This window comes from Lissotriton helveticus, chromosome 5_1 (assembly GCF_964261635.1).
Source record: "Lissotriton helveticus chromosome 5_1, aLisHel1.1, whole genome shotgun sequence".
NCBI classification, from domain to species: domain Eukaryota; kingdom Metazoa; phylum Chordata; class Amphibia; order Caudata; family Salamandridae; genus Lissotriton; species Lissotriton helveticus.
Genome location: NC_136065.1, coordinates 91,516,710 through 91,541,804, shown reverse-complemented (window position 1 = coordinate 91,541,804; position 25,095 = coordinate 91,516,710). Strand labels below are relative to the sequence as shown.

At 44.9% G+C, this 25,095-nt stretch overlaps 1 protein-coding gene across 1 annotated transcript in view; it reads right to left on the bottom strand.

The window, feature by feature from the left end:
• LOC144754198 (E3 ubiquitin-protein ligase TRIM39-like) overlaps positions 1–25,095 on the bottom strand; it is a 159,238-nt gene that overhangs the window by 30,456 nt on the left and 103,687 nt on the right. The window contains exons 4-5 of the mRNA XM_078641783.1: positions 13,205–13,227; positions 3,029–3,078 (exon numbers count right to left, since the gene is read on the bottom strand). Coding sequence (XP_078497909.1) covers positions 3,029–3,078; positions 13,205–13,227 — 73 coding nt within the window. The remainder of the gene's footprint in view (positions 1–3,028; positions 3,079–13,204; positions 13,228–25,095) is intronic.

The window sequence follows — 25,095 nt, the reverse complement described above, 5'->3', positions numbered from 1 at the left end:
GGTGGTGATGGACGGAGCATCTGAATCAATCAAACACTCAACCCCACAAGTGATGGCCAGTTTCTTTAACGCTGCTACGTATTTGTCTATAGACTCCCCCACATCTTGTTTTCTTTGTTTGAAGTTGTACCCGTCTATAGACGTGCACACCGCCGGTCTATAGTGGTTGTGCAAGTCCTCAATCGCATGTTGGAACACGTCATCGTCAGCTGCCTGTCGTGGTGTGGGGACTAGATTCTGGAAGACTCTGATGCCTTCTGGGCCTAAGTTGTGGAGTAGTATTCTCCTACTTCTTTTGCTGGGAAATGCTTCCCCATTCTCATCCTGTAGCGCCTCCAGATAGGTCATGAAGTATTCCCTCCAGTCCTCCCATTTCATCGAGGGATCACCAGACTTGGGTAGGAAGGGAACCGGCGTCGTGAGCGAGGAGGCTTGGGCGCACATCACAGCTTGTCTATCAGGTATTTCTTCCACCCCTCCGGGACTCCCTGGCACTCTCTGTCCGTTCTGGCGTGTGGAGCTCTGAGGAAGCGCAGATCCGCCCCCGCGCCGTGCTGGGCTTGTTCCGCCAGGGCTTTAGGCGGGGTCGGTGGACTACTCTGGGCGTGGTGCTTGGTGTCACCGTGCTCTGATGGGTGTCTCTCCCTTTCCCTTCTCCTCCTGTGCGGGCTGACCTACTCACTGTGGGTGCTCTTCGCACTTCTGGATGTCCACGAAGAGTCTGTGCTCCTTACGCTGGCCTGGCGGTAGGCTGGACTCACTTTCTCCGCCCTCACCGGTGGGCACGACTCCCCCCCCCTTGTAATCATGGCGGGCTCTGCTGGCCGGACCCGGGGGCAGCTACCGCTTGTGGTGGGGCTGCGATGGCGGTGTGGCCGCGCTCTTCTGCCGCGCTCTCCTCTTCACACGGTGCCTGCCTGCAGCTTGTTGTTCCTCGTGGCCGTGGTTCGCGGCAAACTCCGGGGGACGCGGTTGCATGGGGCGCCTCTCGAGGTCCCTTCCAGACCTCGTCGCCAATTGTAGGAGGGGAGCTCACCCCTAAGGAATACAGCAAGCGTAGTTGCAGGTAAGTAATAAACTTTATTTTCCATGTGGGAAGAGCGCCAGGAGCACGTCTGTCTCTCTCTCAGGCTCCGCGCTATCTGCCCAAAATGGCCGTCACGCTCTATGTTGTTGGATCGTACCGCAACACTACAGTTCCCTCTCGGCCGACACCACACCTCAGCCAAGCGAAGCGGCTTTTGACCCCTTACCTCAAAGAAAAGAAGGTTTGTAGGTGCGATGCTTTGCGACTAGGATGGTGCCACAGATCTGGCCTCCGTACCCCTCAAAAGCCCTCAGGCCCCCTTCCCAAGAAATTCCCCATGCTTGGTCCTCGGCGCAGCAAGCTCCGTGCTCCGCTTCCCTCACCAGCTCTCCGACTTCTTCGGGGTCTGGCGTCAGGAGCAGAAACACAAAGGTAGGACTGGACACAGAATCTGTCCTAGAATGTAAACTGTACTAGAAATAATACTATACTAGTCGCCACAGACCACTGCACTACAGAGCACACAACTAAAGGTAGAACACTGCTTTAACAGCATTGTACCCTACAGAGTATACTTTACTACAACACACACTATACTAGACAACATACTACACCAGACACAACACAGTTACAAGTTGCACACTATATTATGCGGTAAACTGCACAGGACCATACCCACTCTGTATGAATTAGCCAAACACAGAGCTAGACAGCACATAGTACTGGATAGGGAAGTATACACTGCACTACAAAGAACACTACTAAATACAAAACAGTGCTAGATTGCACACTGTACTAGTAGCACACTGTGCACAGCACTAGTGAGCTCACTACACTGATTGGAATTCTGCATCATATAATACATTGTAATGGATAGCATTTAGGGCTAGACAAAACACTCTACGTAACAGAATAATGTTCTAGATGTTAGTACCAGACAGCAAACTGCACTAAACATCATAAAGTGCTAGGAAGTTAGTACAGCACACTGTACTGGAAGGCACAATGTACTAAAAAGTCACTATGCACTAGTCCTCACTTTGCACAAGAGAACAGAATGTACTAGAAGGTGCACTGTACTAGAAGGGACATTGCTCCAGGCAGCACAGTGCAACAGCCAATAATGTACTAGATGGCACATCGTACTGGAAGCCAAACTGAAATGCACAGAACACTGTAGTGGACAGTATACTGCACTAGTGACCCTACAGAACTTGGTGGTACACTGTACTAGGCAGGGAGCATACAGGAATCTGCAACCCGCACTAAAAGGCACACTGCACTAGACAGAATACTGTGGCACACTGTTCTAGCCGATACACTGTACTGAATAGCATTCTGTATTAAACTGCACACTGCACAAACCAGCAACCTGTATTAAAAAGCCTACTGATGGTGCAGAGAACTAAAAAGCACAGCTCACATGCCAGAAGTCTGTAGTAGATAGCAAACTGTGCAACAAAGCATATCATATTAGACATGACTTATATTAGGTACACTGTACTAGACTACACTGGATGACACACTGCACTAGACAGCACAACACACTAAACAGAACACCACCCTGCACAACACACAATACTACATCAGGCAGTGAAAAGCAGCATTCACAACAATGTATTTACCACACATTGCCTTTACCATTCCATTCCATGCCATACACTACCATACATTGCCATACTATACCGTGTCATACCATATTATGATATGACATACCACACCACATGACACCATACCTTCCCATCACATCCCGTCCAATCATACCATACAAAACCATAGCACACTATCCCATTCTATCATACCATAACATACTATCCCATACTATATCACCATCCCATCTTGTAACATACCATACCATACCATCCCACCATAAAACTCCATACCCTCTCATACCATGCCACCCCATTGAATCATATACAATACCATACCAACCCAATGCATACATACCACACGATTTTATGAACAGTAACATACAGAGCTAATCATCACAATGATATTTACCTTTATAACTCTTCACTGCCTCTGGGCTCTGAATCATCACATTATTACACCTGTAATAACACAAAAATCAACTTTGTATTAAAGAGCAATGATTTCTTGCAGGAACAAAGGATAAATATCACATAAGACCTGTATTTGAAATAAGATTCAGTATTAAGAGCAGCGGCTGCGATCAAGTGCTCAGTGTGAGTTACTGTTCATACACAACAGTCAAAGCTCTAACGATATCCAAAAGTGACGTTACTATCTTATGGCAGAATGTGGTGTTCTAAGGCAGATAGCTGAGTGAGACAAGCGTGCTTCATGTGATGTAATGGCGTGCCTCGTTGTGGGTCTTCTAGCATCGGCGGTTAACTTAGTGAGAGGGGGGCTGACTAACAGGTTACATATGCTCCTGGTGGGGTCTAGAGTATATACTTAATAAATACCTTCTCAACTGGGTCTCAAGTGTAGTCCTGTCAGGACCCACAACACCACACCCAATCACAGCCAGTGTAAACCTTGTCACTATTCCACTACAACCTTGGAGGGATTAGCACACAACCCCTGTTGCTGCAAACTCCATCATCCCTGCTCCAGAACTTTAAAGCACAAACCCATCTAAATGCTGGCATCTGTCTGACCTGTAAGACACAACTGTGAATTTCAGCAAGGTAAAGTCATCTTTTCACCCTTCTAGGGTTGTCACGCTGCACACCATCAATGTGGAAAATATCTATTTTATTAACAGCAATGATAAATGATAGAAAGCTGCCGTACTTTAGGAGAGCTCTGGCCAAATACCCTCACTAGAGAGAAAGACAGGAACACAATCACTGCCACTGTAATCACAGTCATCACTGCTCTAGAACCTTGGTGTGATTAGCACACAACCGCTAACAAGTATTCACTATCAATCACTGCTCTAGGACCTTGGTGTGATTAGCACACAACCGCTACCACTGTAATCACCGTCATCCCTGCTCTAGGACCTTGGTGGGATTAGCACACAACCGCTACCACTGTAATCACTGTCATCCCTGCTCTAGGACCTTGGTGGAATTAGCACACAATACCTACAACTTTAAACCCCTTCATTGGTGCTCTAGAACCTTGGATCAATAAACACACAATCCCTGTCACTGTAAACTCTGTCTTCTCTGTTCTAGATCTTTTAATGGGATTAGTGCACCATACTACATCTGCAGAGAGGAGAGTTCATGTCACTATACACTGTAACCTCCAAGCACTATTAAAGTCTTAGAGCTCAATGTAGCAGCTCTACCGGCCACTAAAGGCCCGCTCCACCGATTAACAAGTTTTAGCGGGCCTTTAATGGCAGGCATAGCCCACTAGGAGGGCTCTGAGTCGATTAGAAAATTCCGCCTCAAGAGGACAGAATGTTCTAATTAGTACAAGCAAAGGCCTCTCGGAGGCCAAAGGGGTTTAAATCCCCTCGGGCTCCGTGAGGCTTTTGCTCACAGCAGCAGCTGTGAACAAACATTGGAATGTTGATGCTTTGGGCTTCTACCAGCCATTAGAAGCCCGGAGTACGCCATTGTCTCCAATGAAGCGTTCAACATTCCAATGTTCTAATACTTCTTAGGATTCTTCCTTTCATTGTTGACTAAACTGGTCTACAGGATCTATCTGTTCATTTATCCTATGGGGGATCTATAGGATAGGCAAGGGCATTAATTTTATTAATGATTTCTATTACTCTCTGGACTCCTTCTTTATATATATAGTTGTGTATAACGAGATGTGTTAAATAAGACCCACCACTGTGCACTGGAAGTCCCTACGTGCACGAGGATGTGCATCCAAAGCCCGGCTGCGGTTATGCTACACTTAAAATGCATCCATCGGATTAACTTTAATGGGCAAAAAGTGGGGTGCAATCCATTGGGCTTTTATCTTCTTGGATTGTGCAGTCAGAACCCCCCAGCTCCCACTGATGCTCTCTTGATAACATATTGACATTGTTTTACACCTGATTGGTACATTTAATTAACTTGTAAGTCCCTAATAAATGGTACTATCTGTAGCCAGAGCCTGTAAATTAAACTCTACTACTGGTCACCAGCACTCGTTTCAGCCAGCCACTGCAGTTTTAAACTGACATTTTTAAAAATAATAAACTTTTTGCCAGGCCTAAACCTACTTTTCTTTTACTATAACCTGGTAACCAGTGCAACTCTAGTAAATACAAGGAAATGGCAGAGCGAGGGGAAACCTTAAATAATAGGCAAGCACCATTCTGCACCAGTTGCAAACACTGAAGAAGATAGTCTGGCAGGCCCAAATAAATAATGTTAGCATAATTAAGGAGCAAGATGACTAATGCCCGCACAACTGCCGTCTGAGCTTCCCAAGGAAGTATAGTAAGGAACGTATTCAGCATTCACATAATCCAAAAAATACGATTTTACTACAAACCGGTCAGTGGAGTAGCAATGGGGGCGGGAAGGAGTCCTCCCTAGGTGGCATGAGTTTTGGGGGGGGTGGCCTTCCAGATCCCTGGCGCCCAGCACTCTTACCTGCGGCAGTCGCGGGGCGGCCGCCACAGGAATCGCAGGCACCCCTCAGCGCTCTCACCGACAACCGCAGGGACCGCCACGGGCGGCAAAATAATCTAGCTACATCACTGGAAACGGTCCTGGTACTTAAGAGAGAAGATGGTCTCATTGAATGTCCTGATATCCAGAAACGACAGCTGGAGACGGAGGGCAGGAATATCTCTAGGCCAACAACCGTTCCAACCAGGAATCTGGTCAGCACCTGATAGAGCTCAGATTTCACCTATAAAATGTATGCATCATTATATGACAAACAGCTGCAGACAGCATTTCTAAAATGGCACACAGATTTTAGCGCAAGCAAAATGTAAACATAACATAAGGCCTGGTCTACAGCTGGAGACGGAGGGCAGGAATATCTCTAGACCAACAACCGTTCCAACCAGGAATCTGGTCAGCACTTGATAGAGCTCAGATTTCATCTATAAAATTTATGCATTATTATATGACAAAAAGCTGCAGACAGCATTTCTAAAATGGCACACAGATTTTGACGCAAGCAAAAATGTAAACATAACATAGGGCCTGGTCAAATGTATTCTTTTTAAGTTGCAGATTTAGTGCATGAAAGGTGAAAACATGAATCAGATGCTTTTAAAGGGTAACACTTTTGGTGCCTACAAGTGAAAATATGTTTAAAGGTGCTTTCCTTTTAAATCCATGCTCAATTAATTAAACAGCCATGTTTAAATGTGATTAATCAGTATGTAATCTCACTATAGAATGCACATTAATTAAAAAATTATATTAGTGTTTTCAAAATAGCATATAATTGAACTGAATTAACATGTATTTTTCTTTGCAAGAGTAGAAATGTGCTGAAATGTGTTTTTGCAGGGGAGAAAACCATGTGATTTCAGTTTGCTTTAGTGGACTCAGCTTACTGCAGTTTTTGCCCTTGAAGATTAGAATGGAATGTACTCCTCTTCCCAACCAACTTGCAATGAAAAGGCTTTGTTGATAAATCACGCCCTCCTGTTTCCGCTTCGACCTTCACTATGTTGCATATTTTTTTTGCATCCAGTTTAAACAGTGGAGTGAAGAGAAAACTCACAAATAATACTTTTTGTTACAGAAAAATGTAATTATTTTTAAAGTATAAGGATGTTAAGTCATTTGGCACAAGACTCAAATGTGAACAGGAACACACCTGATTAATGACGTATCCAGTCACCCCATGGGGAGAAGATATGTTTTGAAATTCTGATTGGACCAGCTACAAGGTCCAAGCAGGTGGACTTTTGCTGAAATATATCTTACAAGTGGAAGGGATGGCTTTTGGCTCATTTTTGCTGAGGGTCAGTCCCAGCTTCTGTGCTGGACACAGAAACAGGGAAGAGAGAGAAGGAGGGGCTGCGTCTTTGGGGGCTCTTTTGCAGCTCCTGAGTCAGAGAGACAGACCAGCACAGCGAGGCAGAGAGAGGGAGCTGAGAAGATCAGAACAGCTTTAGATTTTAGGTGCTAAACTTTAAATTTCATGCTTTGACTAATTGCTTTTGAAAAGATTAATTTGTCTTATGCATTTATTTCTCTTTATTGGAGATTTTTGCCAACTATTAATTATTGATTAGCCGTGCAAAAAACTCACTCTTTCCCTAAGGAACTCTTTAAGAGTTTTGACTGACATTTTGCGCCACATTTCCTTCCTACATGGGATGTTTTATATGCAAACTGTAATATGTTCTGTATTTTAATGCTATTTTTTCAATTCTGTAACCTGATTGATATTTGACTAATGAATAAAGAGTCAGAGAAAATTTCACTTTTAATTAGGAAAATAAAACTCTTTAAAATACTCACCAACTCTCTTCATTGACTTAAATAATAATTGTATTTTGATTTTTCATGTTTATGTAAAGTCTCCTGAAGGTAATATACAATGTCAAGGGCCCAACACCTTTTCAGCTGTAAAATATAGGTAGTTGAGGTTTTCCATTGAGAAATTACTGTTGAAATTATCGCTGGAACACAACAAATAACAAAACCTCAGTTTTGCTAGTGTTGCACTGAACATTAATGATTCTCATCTAATCCATCGCCACCCATGCAGGCAAAAAAAGCCTGCGTTACTCTACCAGCTCCATCCTCATATTTAGCAAGAGCTGCGTATCATCAGCCTATGGTATGATTTTGATGCAAAAAGATTCCACCAGCCCAGCCAGTGGATACAAATATTAAACACCCAATTTAAGTGTTTTAACATCTGAGGGAAAAGGATTCATTCAGACCACCTGCTCTCTATGGTCCAAAACTACTTAAACTGATTCAAGGCTGTCCTCCCCTCCCATTCCCAAATTAGTAAGGCGGTTCAACATTATCTCATGAGCGACGGTCATCAAAAGGTGTCTAGAGATCGAAGAGGATAAAGGCAGCCTTGTGGCCTGGATCCAGGGTCAGCTTAATCGAGTCCGCCGTTTCCAATAATGCTGCTTCCGTACCATTTCGTGGGCAGAAGCCTGACTGAGAGGGGTGTACTCATTTATTTGTCTCCAAATAATCTGAGAGCTGAACACTGACAATTTTTTGAAGACTTTTTGGAGCAGCAGGTAACAATGAAATAGGTGTGTAGTGAGATAACACTGACCTATTTGCTGATACCTATTTTAGCAGGAGAAGACCTTTCGCCTGTTTCCAGACAGTGGGGACTTCTCCTGTGCACTAAGAGGTATTGAACTAGTTGACGTATATATGATTTATGATATCGATAGCCTGCTTCAGAATGTGAGGCGGACCAGGATCTACAGGAGAGCCATATCAACAATTCAGAAAACCAGCCCTTAGCTCCTCCTGCTCAAATGTCTTAAATTGCAACAATATTAGTTTACCCAAAAACAAAGGATATTCAGAAAAGACAGAACTAAGGCCACTATCAACCTCATGTCTTAGCCATATACAATTTCAAACAAACAGTTTATACATATATACAGTGAAACAAACATGTATTAGACATTATAACAAAAAGGAAACTTTTTACCAACATGTATTGGACATTATACCAAAAAGGAAACTTTTTACCATAAATAAATATCACCATAAATACATTTAAAGAGCATGGACCACATGACCTTCTGTCTTTTCTGAATATCCTTTTTGTAAATTGAGCAAAAATTGAAAACATGAATTGTTTTTGGGTAAACTAATAAATTGTGGTTTACTTGCACATGAATCAGTGTGTACTCTAATTAGCTCGGAGGCATAGGCAATTGTTTCTATTTCATATTAGTGTGGCCCTGCCTACCCTCCTTCCCATTGGGCCCAGCCACCCTTGTTTTTTCTGATTAAATTGCAACAAAGCACATTCTCGGAAAGGCGGCGAGTTAAAAAACACAATGCCTTACACTCGAAGACTGAACTTTATAAAATTATTTCATCAAAGAAATCTCCATTCTTTGCATGTAAGTCTTCACTGACAGTCAGAGGAAGGTGCGCGATGAGGGTGGTATTTCTTTGAGAGCTCACCACCTTCAACTCCAATACAGCGGAGATAAAGACATTGGAGAAGCGTCTCATCCCTGGAACCGCTCAAAGAAATACCACTATTCGTGTTAAAAAGGAAGAGAGATATAAAAGACAGATTGGTTCATTCCAACACTGAAAGCAGGGATCCCAGTAAACCTGAGGAAACTACTGGGGCTACCGCCGATCCTGGGACCAAACACACTCGCTGATGTCTGCCATGCAAAGGATATATTAAAGGCCCATAAGTATATTAGTGACAATCAAAGATGATTCAAACGGTCAGCCATTCTGGAAATATGTCATATTGAGGAAAATTGTATTTTTTTATCAGAATAATAATGCTTAATATAGGTAGGGTTCAGGTAGCATAACTAACTAAACTGCATCAGGTTGGATATGTCTTTGTAGCTGGGACACTTTATGGGGAATCCCTGGTTGTGGGTACGCCGCCTGCCACTCGGCCAGTCATTTGTGGACCGCATCATAGGCCTATGGAGAGAACTGCCAGATGGCCTGGCTGTAGATGGCGTAGATTGGAATGACGTAATGTGTCCAGAAAGAGATAGATAGCGTGCGGACACGGGTGGTGTGGACACATGGGCGCCTCGGTTGCGGTCATTGGTGGGAGGAGTGGGTTGGACAGACACATGGAGGATTTACCATCTGGTAGAGGCCAGATACACCTATTACTCTGCGGCACATGGCTTCTTTTCTTGATTAGATCGTCTGTTGTTGCCGGCTGGCTCTCTACATAGAGTGTCAGGAGTAGACATACTACAGAAAGGGCTATGGTTCATTCCCCAATGCATTGTGGCTTCATATGGGCCCGCGGTGTCCCATGTTTAGATGACGACTGTCACCCTGGCACCTAAGAAACCCAATATATAGGGGACACATGTAGAGTACCTTACTTTCAATCTTGAGTACACCTCCACCCGGATTGTCTTATGAGAAGCGATGAAGCCTACTCTCAGTGGTGAAGGTATTAGCTTCTGTACAGCCAAGCGTAGGCATAGAACCCAGGAACTGTCCCGTCTGGAGGCACAGCTGTCTGATGTGGAGCAGCATAGCTGTGGTGTGGGAAATGCAGCGGCATGCAGACAGCTGGGCTTGACTCAACAGAATTTTCAACTGGTGCTCCGGGAGTAAGATAAGTGTGCATGGCAGGCGTCCAAAAGCCGAATATATCAATTTGGGCGACAAGTCCAGTATAATGTTGCACAGGCTCTGCCGGACATCCCTGGCGATTCCTCCGGTTCCAATTATTCATGACAGATGGAGTTATATATTATCTGACCCCGCAGCGGTAGCTCACAAATTCACAGAGTACTATGAAACCCTTTATGCAGAAAGCGAGGTCATCACAGTAGCCCACATTGACAACTTTATAACTGCCTTGCCCCCCTAGATCCCTTTTTCGGCGTCTGCCAGAGGACATCAGGAAAGTCCGAAGAGTTAACTGCGGCCCTGGCGGAACTATGTCCTGGGAAGGCCCCTGGACCCAATGGGTTAGCCTGCAAATTTTGAAGAGCATTCATGCCACAAACTGAATCACACTTGCTGGAGGCAATTAGGATGCGTTCAAAGAGATGTGTATGCCTCCTGCTTGGCGACATGCAGAGATTGTCATGTTTCCCAACCTGGGACGTCCTCTTCTTACCTCCCGATTTCTCATATAAACATAGAGGTCAAGCTTCTCGAGAAGGCCCTAGCAAACAGACTGATAGTGCATATGCCAGATCTGGAACACCCAGACCAGGCAGGTTTATGCCTCACCGTACTACCCGTCAAAACATACGTCGTGCATACAATGCCATGGCCCTCTCCGGTTTTTTGGTCCGACCGGCAGCGCTTTTATTAGCAGACATCAATAAGGCATTCGACCCTACAAGCTTGAAATACCTGTTCGCCCTTCTCTGTGCCTCAACATGGGGCCCAGATATCAATCTTATGTCTGTGTGGCAGGGGCAATTTCTACCACATTTCCGTTTAAGCATGGCACCAGACAGGGCTGCCCGCTGTCCCCCATGTTGTTTGCCTTGGCAATGGAGCCGTTGACTGCATGGGTCCGGGTGGACGCTCAGGTAAGGGGCTTCGAGCGGTCCCTCAGCTTGTTGGATAGAATAGCTCGATACGCTACTTGATAACATCTGCTGGACTTCTCTCTAGAGCTCTACACAAGCCACGTGCCACTCAGAAGAGTTGCGCCATTTGCCCGCCGAATCCACCCCCTGGTTGCAAGTAGTACAGGCGCACAGCAGCATCCCAAAGCTGTTGCGATCCACAGGAGAAAAGTGGGCCAGGCAGTTAAACTTGTGCTTAGGAATCTCGCTTCACTCCTCAAATCTCTAGGAGACAAGGGCATTCCATATTTCAAATCTCGTTCACATATAAATGTTGGCCAGCAGGAAACAGTTGTTTCCACGCTCGCTGATGGATCTCCCTTACTCTGCACTAAACAGCCAGGCTGTCTTTGAGCTCCCACATCCCTGCTCCGGTGAACAACACTTACAACGCAACTTTTACATCGCAGAGCCTTTACAACGCAACCATTACAACGCAAACTATTACAACGCATTGCTCTGGGGGGCGCTCTAGGATAGGGAATAGGTTAATTTACTATCCAATAACCTTCCCTAGTGTCCACGGGGACTGGAGTTGGAATAGTAAATTAAACTATTCACTATCCAGCGCCCCAAAGCACTATGCGTTGTAATGGACTGCATTGTAAAAATTGCGTTGTAAAGGCATGCGATGTAAATGCATGCGTTGTAATGTCATACATCCATGTAACTATTTTATGTGGTTCACCACCATCTTTATTTATTTCGTTAAGTGATCCAGAGGGCGTGTAGCTGTTCAGGCTTTGTGGAGATTGTTTTGTTAGCTACACAACAGAATACATCGTTGAGAAGTACAGTGTCTCATTAATCTCGATTAATAATGTTTTACAAGACCAGCCTGTAAATAAGCAGCACATATGTGAGTGTCACCTCATGGTGAAGGTTTGGAAACTTATTCACAGGTTTAAGGATTGATATGAGGCCGGTGGAAGGATCCCTCAGGAGTGGAGACACTCCACAGGAAATTAAGATGTGGGGGCAGACTCTGCAGGTGAGGGAAGGTGGGTGAGAGGGCTGGAGTCAACCCCTCCCCCTCATCCCACAGGAACGGAGACATGTGTGGAGTGACACCCTCGACAACAGCGTGACCACGATGCAATAGTTCCAAAGAAATGTCTCTTTAACTTATTTCATAAATGAAAAATGACAATGATTTGATGACTCAGAAGCATACCCCATGTTTTTAATGGTAGAATCTGTATTGTTACCAAACAATGATAAATAAAGTCCTTTAAAAACAGATTGGAATGAAATTTAGGAAGACACACAAGGACGTCTCCGAGGACTTTAAGACGGGTTTGGTGCCTGGGATGAGTGGTCAGGGACCTGGGCAGAGGTTTGAGGGTTGAAATGAGGCTTCTAAAGACTCAAGAGGATGTTACAGACCGGAGGGAGGTCACTGCAGACCGGAGAGAGATTTCTTAGGATTAGAAGCAGATGATGATTACAATGAGGTTTGTGAGAACTGGACGAGACCTTTTCCTCGGACGGAATTTACTAATGGTTGAGGCCTGAACATGGCTTTAAATACATTTCAATGATGTTTGGAAGTACAGAAGGGATGTTTTGAAGACTGGCAACGTAGTTAGGAAAATTTGAATGAGTTTATGCACAACTCAGAATTGAGGAAAACCCTAGGGGACTTTTCCAGAACGTGCTTGCGTTTTCTGTGTGTTCAATGTAAATTTTTAGAGTTTCAGGTAAGATTTAAAGATACAAATATGTTTTGTGAGGACAACAGCTCATTTCTGTAGCAATTATTACAGGGCTAGGAGGTGTTTTCTGATGCCTCTCAGGGTTTTCTGAAAATGTAAGACAATTTCCTGATGACGCAAGGGAGTTTCCAAGGACTTAACTTTTCAGGGAAATCAAAGGTGTTTCTGAGGACTTAAGGGGCTCTGTGAGTTTGCAAAGTGATTTTATGATGATCTGGGAGTTTCCTAACACTTCATGTGAGCTCAGTAGTGACATTTACACACAGCAGTAGCCGGGTCTGGTCCTTACACACTGAGAAGAGGATAATAAACCAGCCTTACCTGCTCAGGGTGCTTCCGACATCCTGCAAAACAGAGAAACAAACACAGTAAAATCAGTTTCCACAGAACATGTTAAAGTTATGGCAGTATTTTTAGGGGTGACACACTTATAACCATCTATGGTTAGAAAACAGTGACTTGGGTCACATGACGCAGCACATTCTGTGGCATCGCATGACTAAGCACAGACTGTGACATTCTGAATTACATCACATGACATAGCAGAAACTGATATTCTGAATGGGAATGACACAGCGCAGTGTCATTCTGAATGGACTCACAAAATTCAGCACATTCTGATATGTGGAATGGGTTCACTTGACACATTGTATGATGTTCTCTACAGGGTCACATGCACGGGCATCATTTAGGGATTGCCAGGGGTTGGAGCTAGGACTCCTGGATTTCCCCTTGTGACAACAACACTGCTTGTGCGACCCATTACTTCAGAGGTAGCAAAATCAGTGCCAAGACGAGAGAGCCAGTGCACCCTTATGGAAGTTGTGTTCCAGCTTCGTTTTCTGCCAAAAACCTATTACACTAATAGTAAACAATAGTTTATTATTCACTATTAGTGTAATAAAAAAATGGAGCACCAAGATCTAGAATGTGAACTTAAGTGGCAGATGTTGCAAGTAAAGAACAAGTTACTTACCTTCGGTAACCTGTTCTCTGATAGAGATACAGTCTAGTCGCAGATTCCTTAACTTGTGAATTCTCCCCCCCATGAAAACATTCTAGCCCTAATGTACTAGATGTAATTTAACATGAGGGTAACCTAAGGTAGGTGATGGCATTATTTGCAAAATTCCGATACTGGAATATTGTAGGTAATATGTGGCATACAGTGGCATGCATTGCATATCAGGGCACCCCTGGCAAAATGTTGGCCCTGGCACAATGGATGTGTTTTTCTACTTAAGGGGCATCCGTAGCAAATTTAATGTAATTTTATTTATGACGTTTATAAAGCGCATCCAAGAACATTTCTGTTATCAGAGCGCTGTACAATCGAAAATAACAGAAAGTTCACAGGGTAAAACATGGAATCATAGGATGGTAGCAAAGCGCTGTACAATGGGGAATAGCATGGAATGTACATAAAGTGACGCAAAGAGTCACAGGGTGATATCAATAAGCAAGACTATTTCAGGTAGCATGATTTTGTGAAGCAGTGTACCCCTAAGTGATGATGATCGGAAGATCGGCTGCAACATAATTGGCAGTGGCATAAAGGTAAACGTTAGAATGTCATACAACGGAAAACAACAAAAGTAATTGTCAGGAACAACTGGATTCAAAGTGGTACAATCCATTGAATGAGATGGGAGCATCGCTTTTATTTTATTTTTTTAAGAGAGTTCTGGAAGGGTTGGTCCTGATCTCCGAAGCAAGAGAGTCCCACATTTTTGGGGCAATTCCGGAAAAGGTTCGGTTGTAGGTTTTTCTTTTGTTAAATTTTTGGGGCTTCAGCAGTAGAGTGCTTGTGCTATGAGAAGTTCTATTCCCACCCAATAGAACCAGTTTCTGGGCCAGTTAGCAAGGAGTGTTGTGGTGAATGGCTTTGTGCACCATGCAGGCAAATTTTAGACAAATCCTGGCCTCAAACAGTAGTCATTTCAGAGTTTGTAGGACACGGGTGATATGATCCCTTTTTTGTGTGCCTGTGATGAGGCGAGCAGCCCCATTCAGGGTAGTTCTTAGAGTTTTCAGTATGCCCACAAGGGTAGCATTCCCTTATTCGAGTTTGTTGACCACTATTTTGAGATCACCAGTGGGCAGGAAGGGTTTAAGTTTTCTTAATGAGTCAAGTTGGTGATTGGCCTCTCTAGTGGAGGCACTGACGTGGTTCTGCATGGAGAGGTTACTGTCCAGTATAATTCCTAGGGATTTTGCGGATTCGAACATATAAGGTGATGCAATTTGCATGTAAAGCTGCGTATTGTCAGCATACATATGTTAGGATATGTTAGAGTTTGAGGATTTCAGTCAGGGGTTCATTGTAGAAGTTGAACAGAGAGGGAGGAAGCGTAGAACCTTGGAGTACGCCAATAGAAACTGGCATCTGGTTGGATAGGGTGTGGTTGATGTTGACTCTGAGGTCCGTTTTGCAGGAATGAAGAAAACCATTTTAATACGGAGCCAGAGATACCCATCCTGTGTTCTAAGAGGTTCACGAGAATCTCAGGTGTGACCATGTCAAACGCCACTGATAGGTCAAGTAGGATTAGTAAGCAGGGACTCGTTTTGACAGATTAAACGTAAAGCGTTGTCGACAATGTGGACCATGGCAGTTACAGTACTGTGACCCAGTCTGAAACCATATTGATGTTGGAATTGGGCAATATGATGCAGAGTTGCTGATGAACACATTTTTCCAAGTGCTTGGCTAGGGTTGGGAACCTGGAGGTTGGGTGGTAGTTATTGGGATCAGAAAAGTCGAAGTCGGACTTTTTTAAGATAGGGATGACTTAGCCACTTTTTAGGAAGTCTGCCATGGAGCCTTGTGTAAGAGAGGCGTTAATAATCCTGGTCCATAAGGGGAGCAGAAGGGGTAAAGTTTCATGGAGGAATTTGGAGGGAAGAGGGTAATTGAAGTGGTTAAAGTATTTTATAGAAGTCAGTAGTTTAGAGATGTCATTTTCATCAAATATCTAGAAGATGGACCAGGAAGTATTGTTTTTAGGTTTGAGGATATAGCTACTAGGGCATTCTTCAGGTGACATGGAGGAGCCAAGTGGTGGGGCTTCAATCAGTAGGAGATTCACAGTGTTCCGTAGAACAACATTGATTAACTTTGTTCACTAAGTATAGTGCTCTTACTGATGCAAAAGTAGGGGTCTACTATAACTGTTTTTGTATTCAATGTAAGAATTTTATTTTTGAAAGTTTCAGTAGCATGTTTGGTTAGATTTGGAAGGTAATTGATATGGAACAAATTGTGTCCTGCTGGGAACATTATGTGGTTCAATCTATTGATATAGGGTGGTTCCATGATAAGAGTTGAAGTGGAGAGATGAGAAGAAGTAGAGGAGGTTGAAAAATAAATAAGGAGGGGTCCGCTACAAGATGGCTGCCAATGTGAAAACAAAAGAGATGGCTACTTCTAGGTAGGGTGTGAGAAGGCATCTTTAAGTTTTTGTCTGGTGGTGGTTAGTCCTATTTCGCTGCTTACTTACATTAGGAAGGGAGAGGGTTAAAGGATAGAATTGGGAGCCATCTTTGAAAGTGTAGGCAAAGCCAGCAAAAGGGAGTAGGGGAGAGGGGGAGAGCTTAGGTGATAAAACCAAATGCAAATACACAGGATGGCAGCAAAACACTTGTAACACTGGGTCAAAGCAGCAGCATCGACACATCGACCATGGGCTTGAAAAACACAAAAAAACAAAAGTGACTGTAGGTCCAGAGCAAGTCAAGAGTATATAAACATGCTCCCTAGATGAGTGAGGGCAGCCTCCCACACAGAGGTCACTCACAGTGCACAAGCCGACTCACAGGTCGGGAGAGGCAGGAGTGCCTCCCTCTCGTCAACTATAAACCAGGGGGAGCGGTCGGGTTCAGGCAGAATGGGCTTGGCAGAAAGTTGGGGCGCCCTGCAGCTCAGGGCACCCCCACACCGCGGGAGCTGCGGGGGTCTGTGTTATGCCACAGGAACAAGCACGAGATGTCACAAAAGCAGTGCTCCGGGACCTTACATGCACCAGAATACCTCGTCCCTTCCGTTCGCGCACTGGAGGGGCAAAGCCACCAGCAAGCCCAGAGGATCAGCAGGAGTCTCGGTCAGGGGGCAGGGTGTGGCATCGGCGCCATGCCAGCAAGGAGTTCCGAGAATGCGGAGGGTCAGGGGTCATTGGCTTGACACACCTTGAAAGTACTTGAATATAAATGAGTGTCTTTTCAGTACTGCTGACTTTTTAACACATTTATGTGAAAATTGGGCTTTTTAATAGCTCAAATTTTCTTTAAAGTATTTCTTGGTGGGACAATCTCCCTCCACCCCGAGCCCACGAGTTGAGGTCTGGCTCACCTCAATTCAGGGCAAGTATTACATTCCACCACTTTCAAAGATCAGGTCTCAACCCTAATACAGGTGGATTCTAAAACGCCCATGTGTCTGTGTTGTGTATTACTAGCCTGCAGTTACTACAGAACTGCAGTGGTGTCAACTATTGTAATGTCTTCAGGGTTAAAGTCATGTGACAACTTCCTTGGGACATTTAGCGTCAAAGGTCATATGATATCACTTCCTGTGATGTCATTAAGGTCAAAGAGTGTGATGTCACTTCCGCTACCCAAAGCATTTTGGTGAATCAACATCCTTGGTCACACGACAGAGCCGTGGGTAATATGAATGAGCTCACTTGACACTGACTGATAGTCTAAAAAACAAGCATTTGCAATGCAATTAGTCTCACATTTGTGAAAGTTAGAACTATTGGCATTGTAAATGACAATGTTTTTTACTTTTGTTTTTTTTGTTTGCAGTGGAGCGGATTAACAAAAGAGACAGAAGGGGAGAAGACAGTGTTCTAAGGTGGCTGTAAAGAGAAAGGTGTGAAGGGAATGGACAGAGAGGGGCTATAGGGACTGCCTGGATGGAAAGAGTAGAATGGGAGTGGTTCAAGGATGTGGCTCGGCAAAGAGGAACAAGAAGTGGTTTGGGAAGAGAGTGACGGAGGCTGTGCATGGAAATGGGTAGAAGTGACAGGGAGAGGTTTGCAGAGAAGTGACATGATGAGGCTGGGCAAAGAGGGACAGGGGGAGTTGAGTGGTTATCAGAAACAGGGGACGCTGGTTAGAGTAGAACATAGGGTGCTGATAAGAAAGGTACAGGAGTTGGTAAGACAGTCATGAGGTAGCCTGACAAAGTTTTGAGGATTAGATTTGGGGGACTACGACGCCTAGGAGTTAGACACGAACAGATTGTTTTTGAAGGATAGACATTGTGTGAGTCCAGTCGCAAGGGCAGTAACTCGGCTGAGCAATGAGGGACGTGCAATATTATATTATTCACATATGCAGTAAAACCCTGATTTAGAAAATCTGAGGAGTTGTTTCTGAAAACGGCAGAGCTCAAAATGCAAATACATGCTCTTGGGGCATTTTTAACCGAGGTCTGCACATCTCCTAGCAGCAGTAATATGTCAACTTCGGACATATATGGACAGTAGAAGGCTCAAGACCCCGGAACTGGCGAGCCCGCACCAGTCACCGTGGTAAAAAAAAGAAAACAAGCATTTGCAATGCAATAGGTCTCGCATTTGCGAGAGTTTTAGCTATTGCCATTGTTAAATGACAAGGCCTTTTATTTATGTGTTTTGAAAACCTGCAAGCGGTGCGTAAACACACACTTTGTACTTTGCAGGTTTTCTTAACACATACATAAAAGGCATTGTCATTTACAATATATAAGCATTTAGCCAGTCAGGATTTTTTCTCTGCATTCTGGTAATTGTAATCAGGATTATATGAGCTAAACAGGACAGTACTCTATCAGGTAGAGTCATCAAGCATTTTTGCGAGCGCAAACGGTGCGAATCTCAAAAATCGGCCGTTTGCGCCCGCAAAAATGGCATTTGAGATTCATCAATGGTTCATGTAATGTAATGTAATGTAATGTAACCAGTTTTATAAAGCGCATGGTTACCCAGAGGCATCCCAGCGCTGCACTAGAATCAGGCTCAAGAAGGAGAACGGAAGACAGAAGGTCACTTGGGAAAAAGAAAGGTTTTCAGAAGCTTCCTAAAACGCGAATGGCAGGGTTCCATGCGCAGTTTAGAAGGAAGGGAGTTCCACAGTGAGGCCTCATTAACGGAGAAACTGCGGCCTCCTGTGCGTGCCTTCTTGAATCTTGGCACTCTCGCCAGGCACTCATTATCAGAGCGCAGGGGCCTATTAGCCGTATAGGGCGTGACTAGACTCTTCATGATAGAGGGTCCCTTACCTTGCAGAAGTTTATGGGCGATACACAAAGATTTAAACTTAATCCTTTCACGAATGGGGAGCCAGTGAAGCGATTTGAGTGCTGGTTTTGCTGACGTCCTAGCTGAGGTACCCATTAATAGCCTAGCTGCGGCATTTTGAGTCTGTTGAAGTTTATTAATGGTGGCTTCAGGGGCCCCCAAAAAGATGGCATTACTGTAATCTAATCTGGACAAAACTAGTCCTTGTACTAGCAGCTTCCTAGAGTACTGCGGAAGGAGGGGAAGAACTCGCAATTTGAAAAATCGCAAATAATTGCGATTTTTCAAATTGCGATCGCATTTAAGGAATCTCAATTTGAGATTCCTTAAATGCAATTCATGAACCATTTCAGAATTGCGAATTCGCAATTTTTGGCCGCTATTTACCACGAAGTCTGACTTCGTGGTAAATAGCGAAAACTTAGAAAAGTGCATTTTTCTAAGTTGTATGTTACACACACACATGTCCTTTGGACATGTGTGTGCGCAACATCAGCCTACATTTAAATTTCAAGGGTGCTACAGGGTGTCCTTTGGACATCCCTGTCACCCTTGAAATCACTCGCATCCTTATTTGCGATTAGCAAATTGCTAATCGCAAATAAGGAACAACTCCCCATTCATTCCTATGGGGCTTTAGGCCCATAGGAATGAATGGGGAGTTAGTCCTTATTTGCGATTAGCAATTTGCTAATCGCAAATAAGGAAGCTGTAGAAATCGCAATTTATTTTGCGATTTCTACATGAATCCCGTTTTGCGAGTCTTTAATAGCGATTCCTAATAATCGCTATTAAGGACTCGCAAAACGGGACAACGATGAATGTGGGGGTATATTCAGTATTTATCAGGACTTTTTTGGAGCTGTGAATTTGAAAATCATAACTTTAGGTAATTTAAGATAATTATCTTTCAGTAGCAGAAGGTTTGGCTACATAAGCGATATTGATTACTATATGTGGAAATACTTGCTTTGTCAATTGAACCAGTATGTATGTAGAGAGCAGGAAAGTGCATGGGTAGGGAGGGAGGCAAAGTCAGATAAGACAGAGCAGCACATGAGGGATAGAGTAGCATGAAGCACAAGGTTAGCGTGAGAAGCGAACATGATAGCAGCACACGAAGAGCGAGCAACACTGAGCATGTGCATGGGTGAGTATTTTAGGGATGGAAGCATCACATGCAGGAGAGAACTAGACATATGCTCTCTGATGAAGTGTTAAAGAAACAAGCGCGCGCGCCTTGCGTGCGCAGTCTGCTGCTTTTGGAAGCACTGCACTTGTGCATGTGGCGCACTCCTGCTCGCTCCCGCATCCTGGATGCCGCCACAAGCACAAGTGTGTGCTTGCAAAAACAGCTGAGCCATGGCTAAAAGTCTCCTATGCGCTGCATAGACAAGATCTAAAAATTACTGCACTGCTATGGCAGTCCCCACAAGGTCCTAAGAGAGCCAGGCTCCTTCTTACACTGTAAGGCAGGGGAAGGGCACCTGCTGGCGCCTGTGGGGAGCTCAGCATAGCACTATAGGCAGAGAATGGCTACCAGAAATATGGAAACACGCATGCGCCCCACGTGTTATGGCCTTCTTCTGGTTCTGTCGCAGTGAGGGCAGGATCGCTGTTTGCTGACAAGGTCCTTAAGAGTAGCTGTCGGAACTCACAATGAATGCAGCCAGCACGGGAGGTGTGGGGTCTCGGCAGTGGAGCACTAAGACTCATCCCTTACCTAGGGCACAAGTGCTAAAAAAAGAAGGGGGGGGACTAACCAGGTTAGTCAGTATGCAAGTGAAAGCATGACGCGTGCCATCACAGCACATGATGTCACGAAGCGTGACATTGCACGTGACGTAACAGGAAGTGACCTCACTGGATGTGATATCAGATATTAAGACCTCATACATGTTTATCAGGTATACAATGAGAACATTTCAGCACATGATGAGATTTGCCGTTGGGGTTGTGCCAAACAAGTGGCGCAACCCCAATGCAAAATCCGGGCCTCAACTAATATATTTATTTCTTTAAACCCTAACACAAAGAAATTGGCAACAAGGAGAAGCATGGCAGTAGATCTGTTCCGCTTAATTGGTTGCAAAGTCTGCATTTTAAAATATTTTATGGGTTAAGGCATCTGCTGTAAAGGTGACCAGTAAATATAAGGGAACAGTAATGATGGTGAGATCACTCTGGAGGCGAACGTGTTTGTTGGACAGGTCTGTGTTTTGTGAAGTCTCAGATTTAAATCAAAGTAGCATAGCAGGTTAATGCGTCCCCTGCAAAGCACATCACGTAACATGCAGATGACAGATTTTTATTTTATGTAGATAGTAAAGTGGGTTACTGCTTTTAAAGATGAGATCCTTTTGTTACATGCTGTTCATAAATTGTAATCCTTGTAATATAGCACAGTGAGCTAGAAGGACATGTGACTCCTACACCTTGTAACCCTGTCTCATGTAACTCGTGTTGTACATTGATTTACACATGTAGATGATTTATTGCCAATGTATAATGTGTATAGAGCTCCAACACCCTGCATTGGGTTGTGTAGCACTATAAAATAAAGCTACTGAAATTGTTATTTGTGTAACTACTGGGACAGACAAACCCACCTGACATTCTTACAGTGCATGCATCTCTTATGTACAAGAACTGAATAAAGGCTAAAGCAAGCCTCTCCTAAGTACCTGTGAAGAGATAACAAGCTGTGTGCCTGTGTTTCCCTTATGTGGTATTTACATTTAAGTGTGAGGTTCCCTGGTCACCTCCATTCAGGATATTCAAACAAAAGGAGGACTGATGGCCCCTTAACTTCAGTCCAGCTGGAGGTGAAAAGAAGCTCCCTCGCTACCTGCACGTTGCCGCTGGGAATATAAAGTAGACAACGTACAGGCACTGCTGAATGTGTGTACCGTTGTCTGATGAATTACACCCCGACAAGTTCAGCATATTTCTGTGGAGCCCAAGTTCTTATTGGCAGGGAGGACGGCGTCCACCCTTTGAAAATAGTGGGTGGACGATGTGCACCTGCGTGTACCCCCGACTTGTGCCGTGCACTTACCGCTACGGAGTTTCAAGCGGTTTGGACACAGATGACTGCGTCACCAGAAAGAAAAGGCCAAGCTGACTGGTGGGGCAAGGTAGAGGCGCAGCAAAGCGAGGAATGAGGTGGCCGAGGAGGCAACTTGTGGCAGACACAGACACAAGCATTCTATGGCCACTTCTGTGAAACCCTGCGCGAGCGCACAGCCCACTACTGCACAAGCGAAACGAGGGGGTTTTGTAGTCATTATTCCCAGCCTGGCAGACTAGCCACCCTGGGGAAAGGGGAGGGGGATTGCGGTTCATGGCTTAAAAAACTACTGCCTCATCTATTTACTGCCTTTTCCAGCCAAAGTGCTATAGAAAGGATTAAACCTCTAACTCACTGCCCGCCTGGAGAAGAACAACCTTCTAGCCACGTCCCAATCTGTTTTTCGCACAAACCGCAGCACGAGACCGCCCTGATTGCGGCCACTAATGACATCAAGACCCTACTTGACAGGGGAAAGACCGCTGCCCTTACACATCTCAGCATTCAATACTGTGTTTCACCACACCCACCTGCACAGTCGCCACCTAATGGGAATCCAAGGGAAAGCACTCACATGGGTCTACTCCTTCCTCTACGGATGAACCCAAAGTATCCGCCTCACACCTTTCACTTCGTGATCAAAAAACATAATCTGCAGCATCCCACAACGATCGTCACTAAGCCCTACCCTCTTGAACACTTACATGGCACCCCTGGCCACCCTGGTCAGATCACACGGCATGAACATAATCTCCTATGCTGACGACACTCAGCTCATCCTGTCACTATCCCCAGACCTGACCAACGCCAAATCTAATTTCCACAGGTGCATGACCAGTGTTACAAGCTGGATGCACAGTAGATGCCTCATACTCAACACAGACAAAAAATACTCATCTTCGGAACTAGCAACTCCCTGTGGGACAACTCCTAGTGGCCAACAGAGCTCAGCCTCCAACCCACACCAACGCAAGAAATCTCAGAATAATACTCGACTGCAAGCTCTTGATGAGGAAGCAGATAAAAGCTGTCTCATTCTCCTGCTTTCTCACCCTGCGCTTGCTCAGAAAAATCTTCAAATGGCTCACCTTCGACATCAGATGCACCGTCACCCAGGCCTTTATCACCACCCGCCTGGACTACAGCAACTCGCTCTACGTGGGAATCCCTGCACAACTACTAAACAGACTCCAGACCATCCAAAACGCAGCAGTTAGGCTCATCCTCGACCTTCAGAGGCACACCCACACCCCACACCCACCTCAAAGCCCCACACTGGCTCCCTGTCAAGAAACAGTGCCAGTTCAAACTGCTCACCCTCGCCTACAAAACAATCCCAACAAAGGGTCCAGCCTACCTCAACCACAGGGTAAACTTCCAACAACCTACGCGCATACTTCGCTCCTCATCCCTCTTCCTGGCCCACTCCCCCCACATCCACAGAAGCAGGAGCGGTGACCGCGCCTTCTCACACCTGGAGGTCAAATCCTGGAACAGCCTCCCCCTCCACCTCTGCACCTCCCTCCTCCCTGCAGGAGTTCAAGAAGGACCTTGAGACCTGGCTCTTCAACTAACTCGGCTCAGCAGCAGCATCATCATCCTACCCCCAGTGCCTGAATACCATCAGGAGCGCTATATAAATCCTGCGTGATTGATAGATAGAGGAGTGGCCTGCAGGGGGAAATATAAACAGAAGGGATGCTAGCATAGTGTTCTTCAGAAGAAGGAGGTACGAACGGAAGTATTACTAGAAGAGTGCCCTGAATTAGTAGTTAAGAGCTGAAAGGGTACTAGAAGAGTGCCCTGCAGGAGGAGGTACAGCCAGAAGGGGTACCATAAAAGTAGCCTACAGAAAGAGGAGGTACAAGCAAAATGGGTCCTAGTAAAGTGCCCTGCAGGAGGAGGTACGAGTAGAAGGGGGATAAGTAGAGTGCAATGGAGGAAGGAGCATGAGCAGAAGGGGCACTAGAAGATTGCCATCTGGGAGGAGGAGGTATGGGTAGAAGGGGTACTAGAAGAGTGCCCTGCAGGAGGAGGTACAGGCAGAAGGGGTACTAGAGGAGTGCATGTAGGGTGGCAGTCATCTAGGAAATGAGAACACAGCTGCAGAAGAAGAACAAAGAACTGTGACCACCCCTTTTGCAATTATAGACTGGTAAAGGATCAGCTTTTGTGAAGCTCCAACCAATTACTGGATGAATTCATCCCAGAATGGGGTGAGCTTTTGGAGTGAAGAGCTTTAGATGGGAGGCCCTCTATAAAGTTTTGGGAGAAGAACCAGGCATGAGCAAAGGATTTGGAATATTTCACTCTTTATGATAAGTTGTCTAAGGCCTGCGTGCGGCGCAGCTAAATTACAAGTTCCTCTCCGTATAAAGACTCAAACGCACTGTTTAGAGGATGACAGGTGGTAAATGGGAAGTATCCTCTTTAGAAATAACTAGAGAATAACTCTAAGAGAGTATGGAAACTACTAAAGAAATTATTGGAAAGGACTTTGGGTTCAATGTTTACAACCATGGAACACATGTTGGCTGTAGTGTCTATATTGATTCACAGCAAATGACTAAACCCTGATGACCACTCTAAGAGGACCAGCATTTGTGATATAATACTCTGTGACATCAGAGCTTTTAGGAAGAGCTGAACATAGGACTACTATAGTAATTCATGACCATCAATGATGTAATGGTGTAACCAGAGAGAGAGATGCTCCCTGCCACCCTTGGAGGGATACCCTGTGTCGCCCTTGGAGGGATGCTCTCTGTCACCCTCGGAGGTACGTCCTGGAAGTTCTCTCACCATCCTCTAATGCCCTTTACATGGAGCTACTTCACAGGAAACATCTTGGCTGTAAA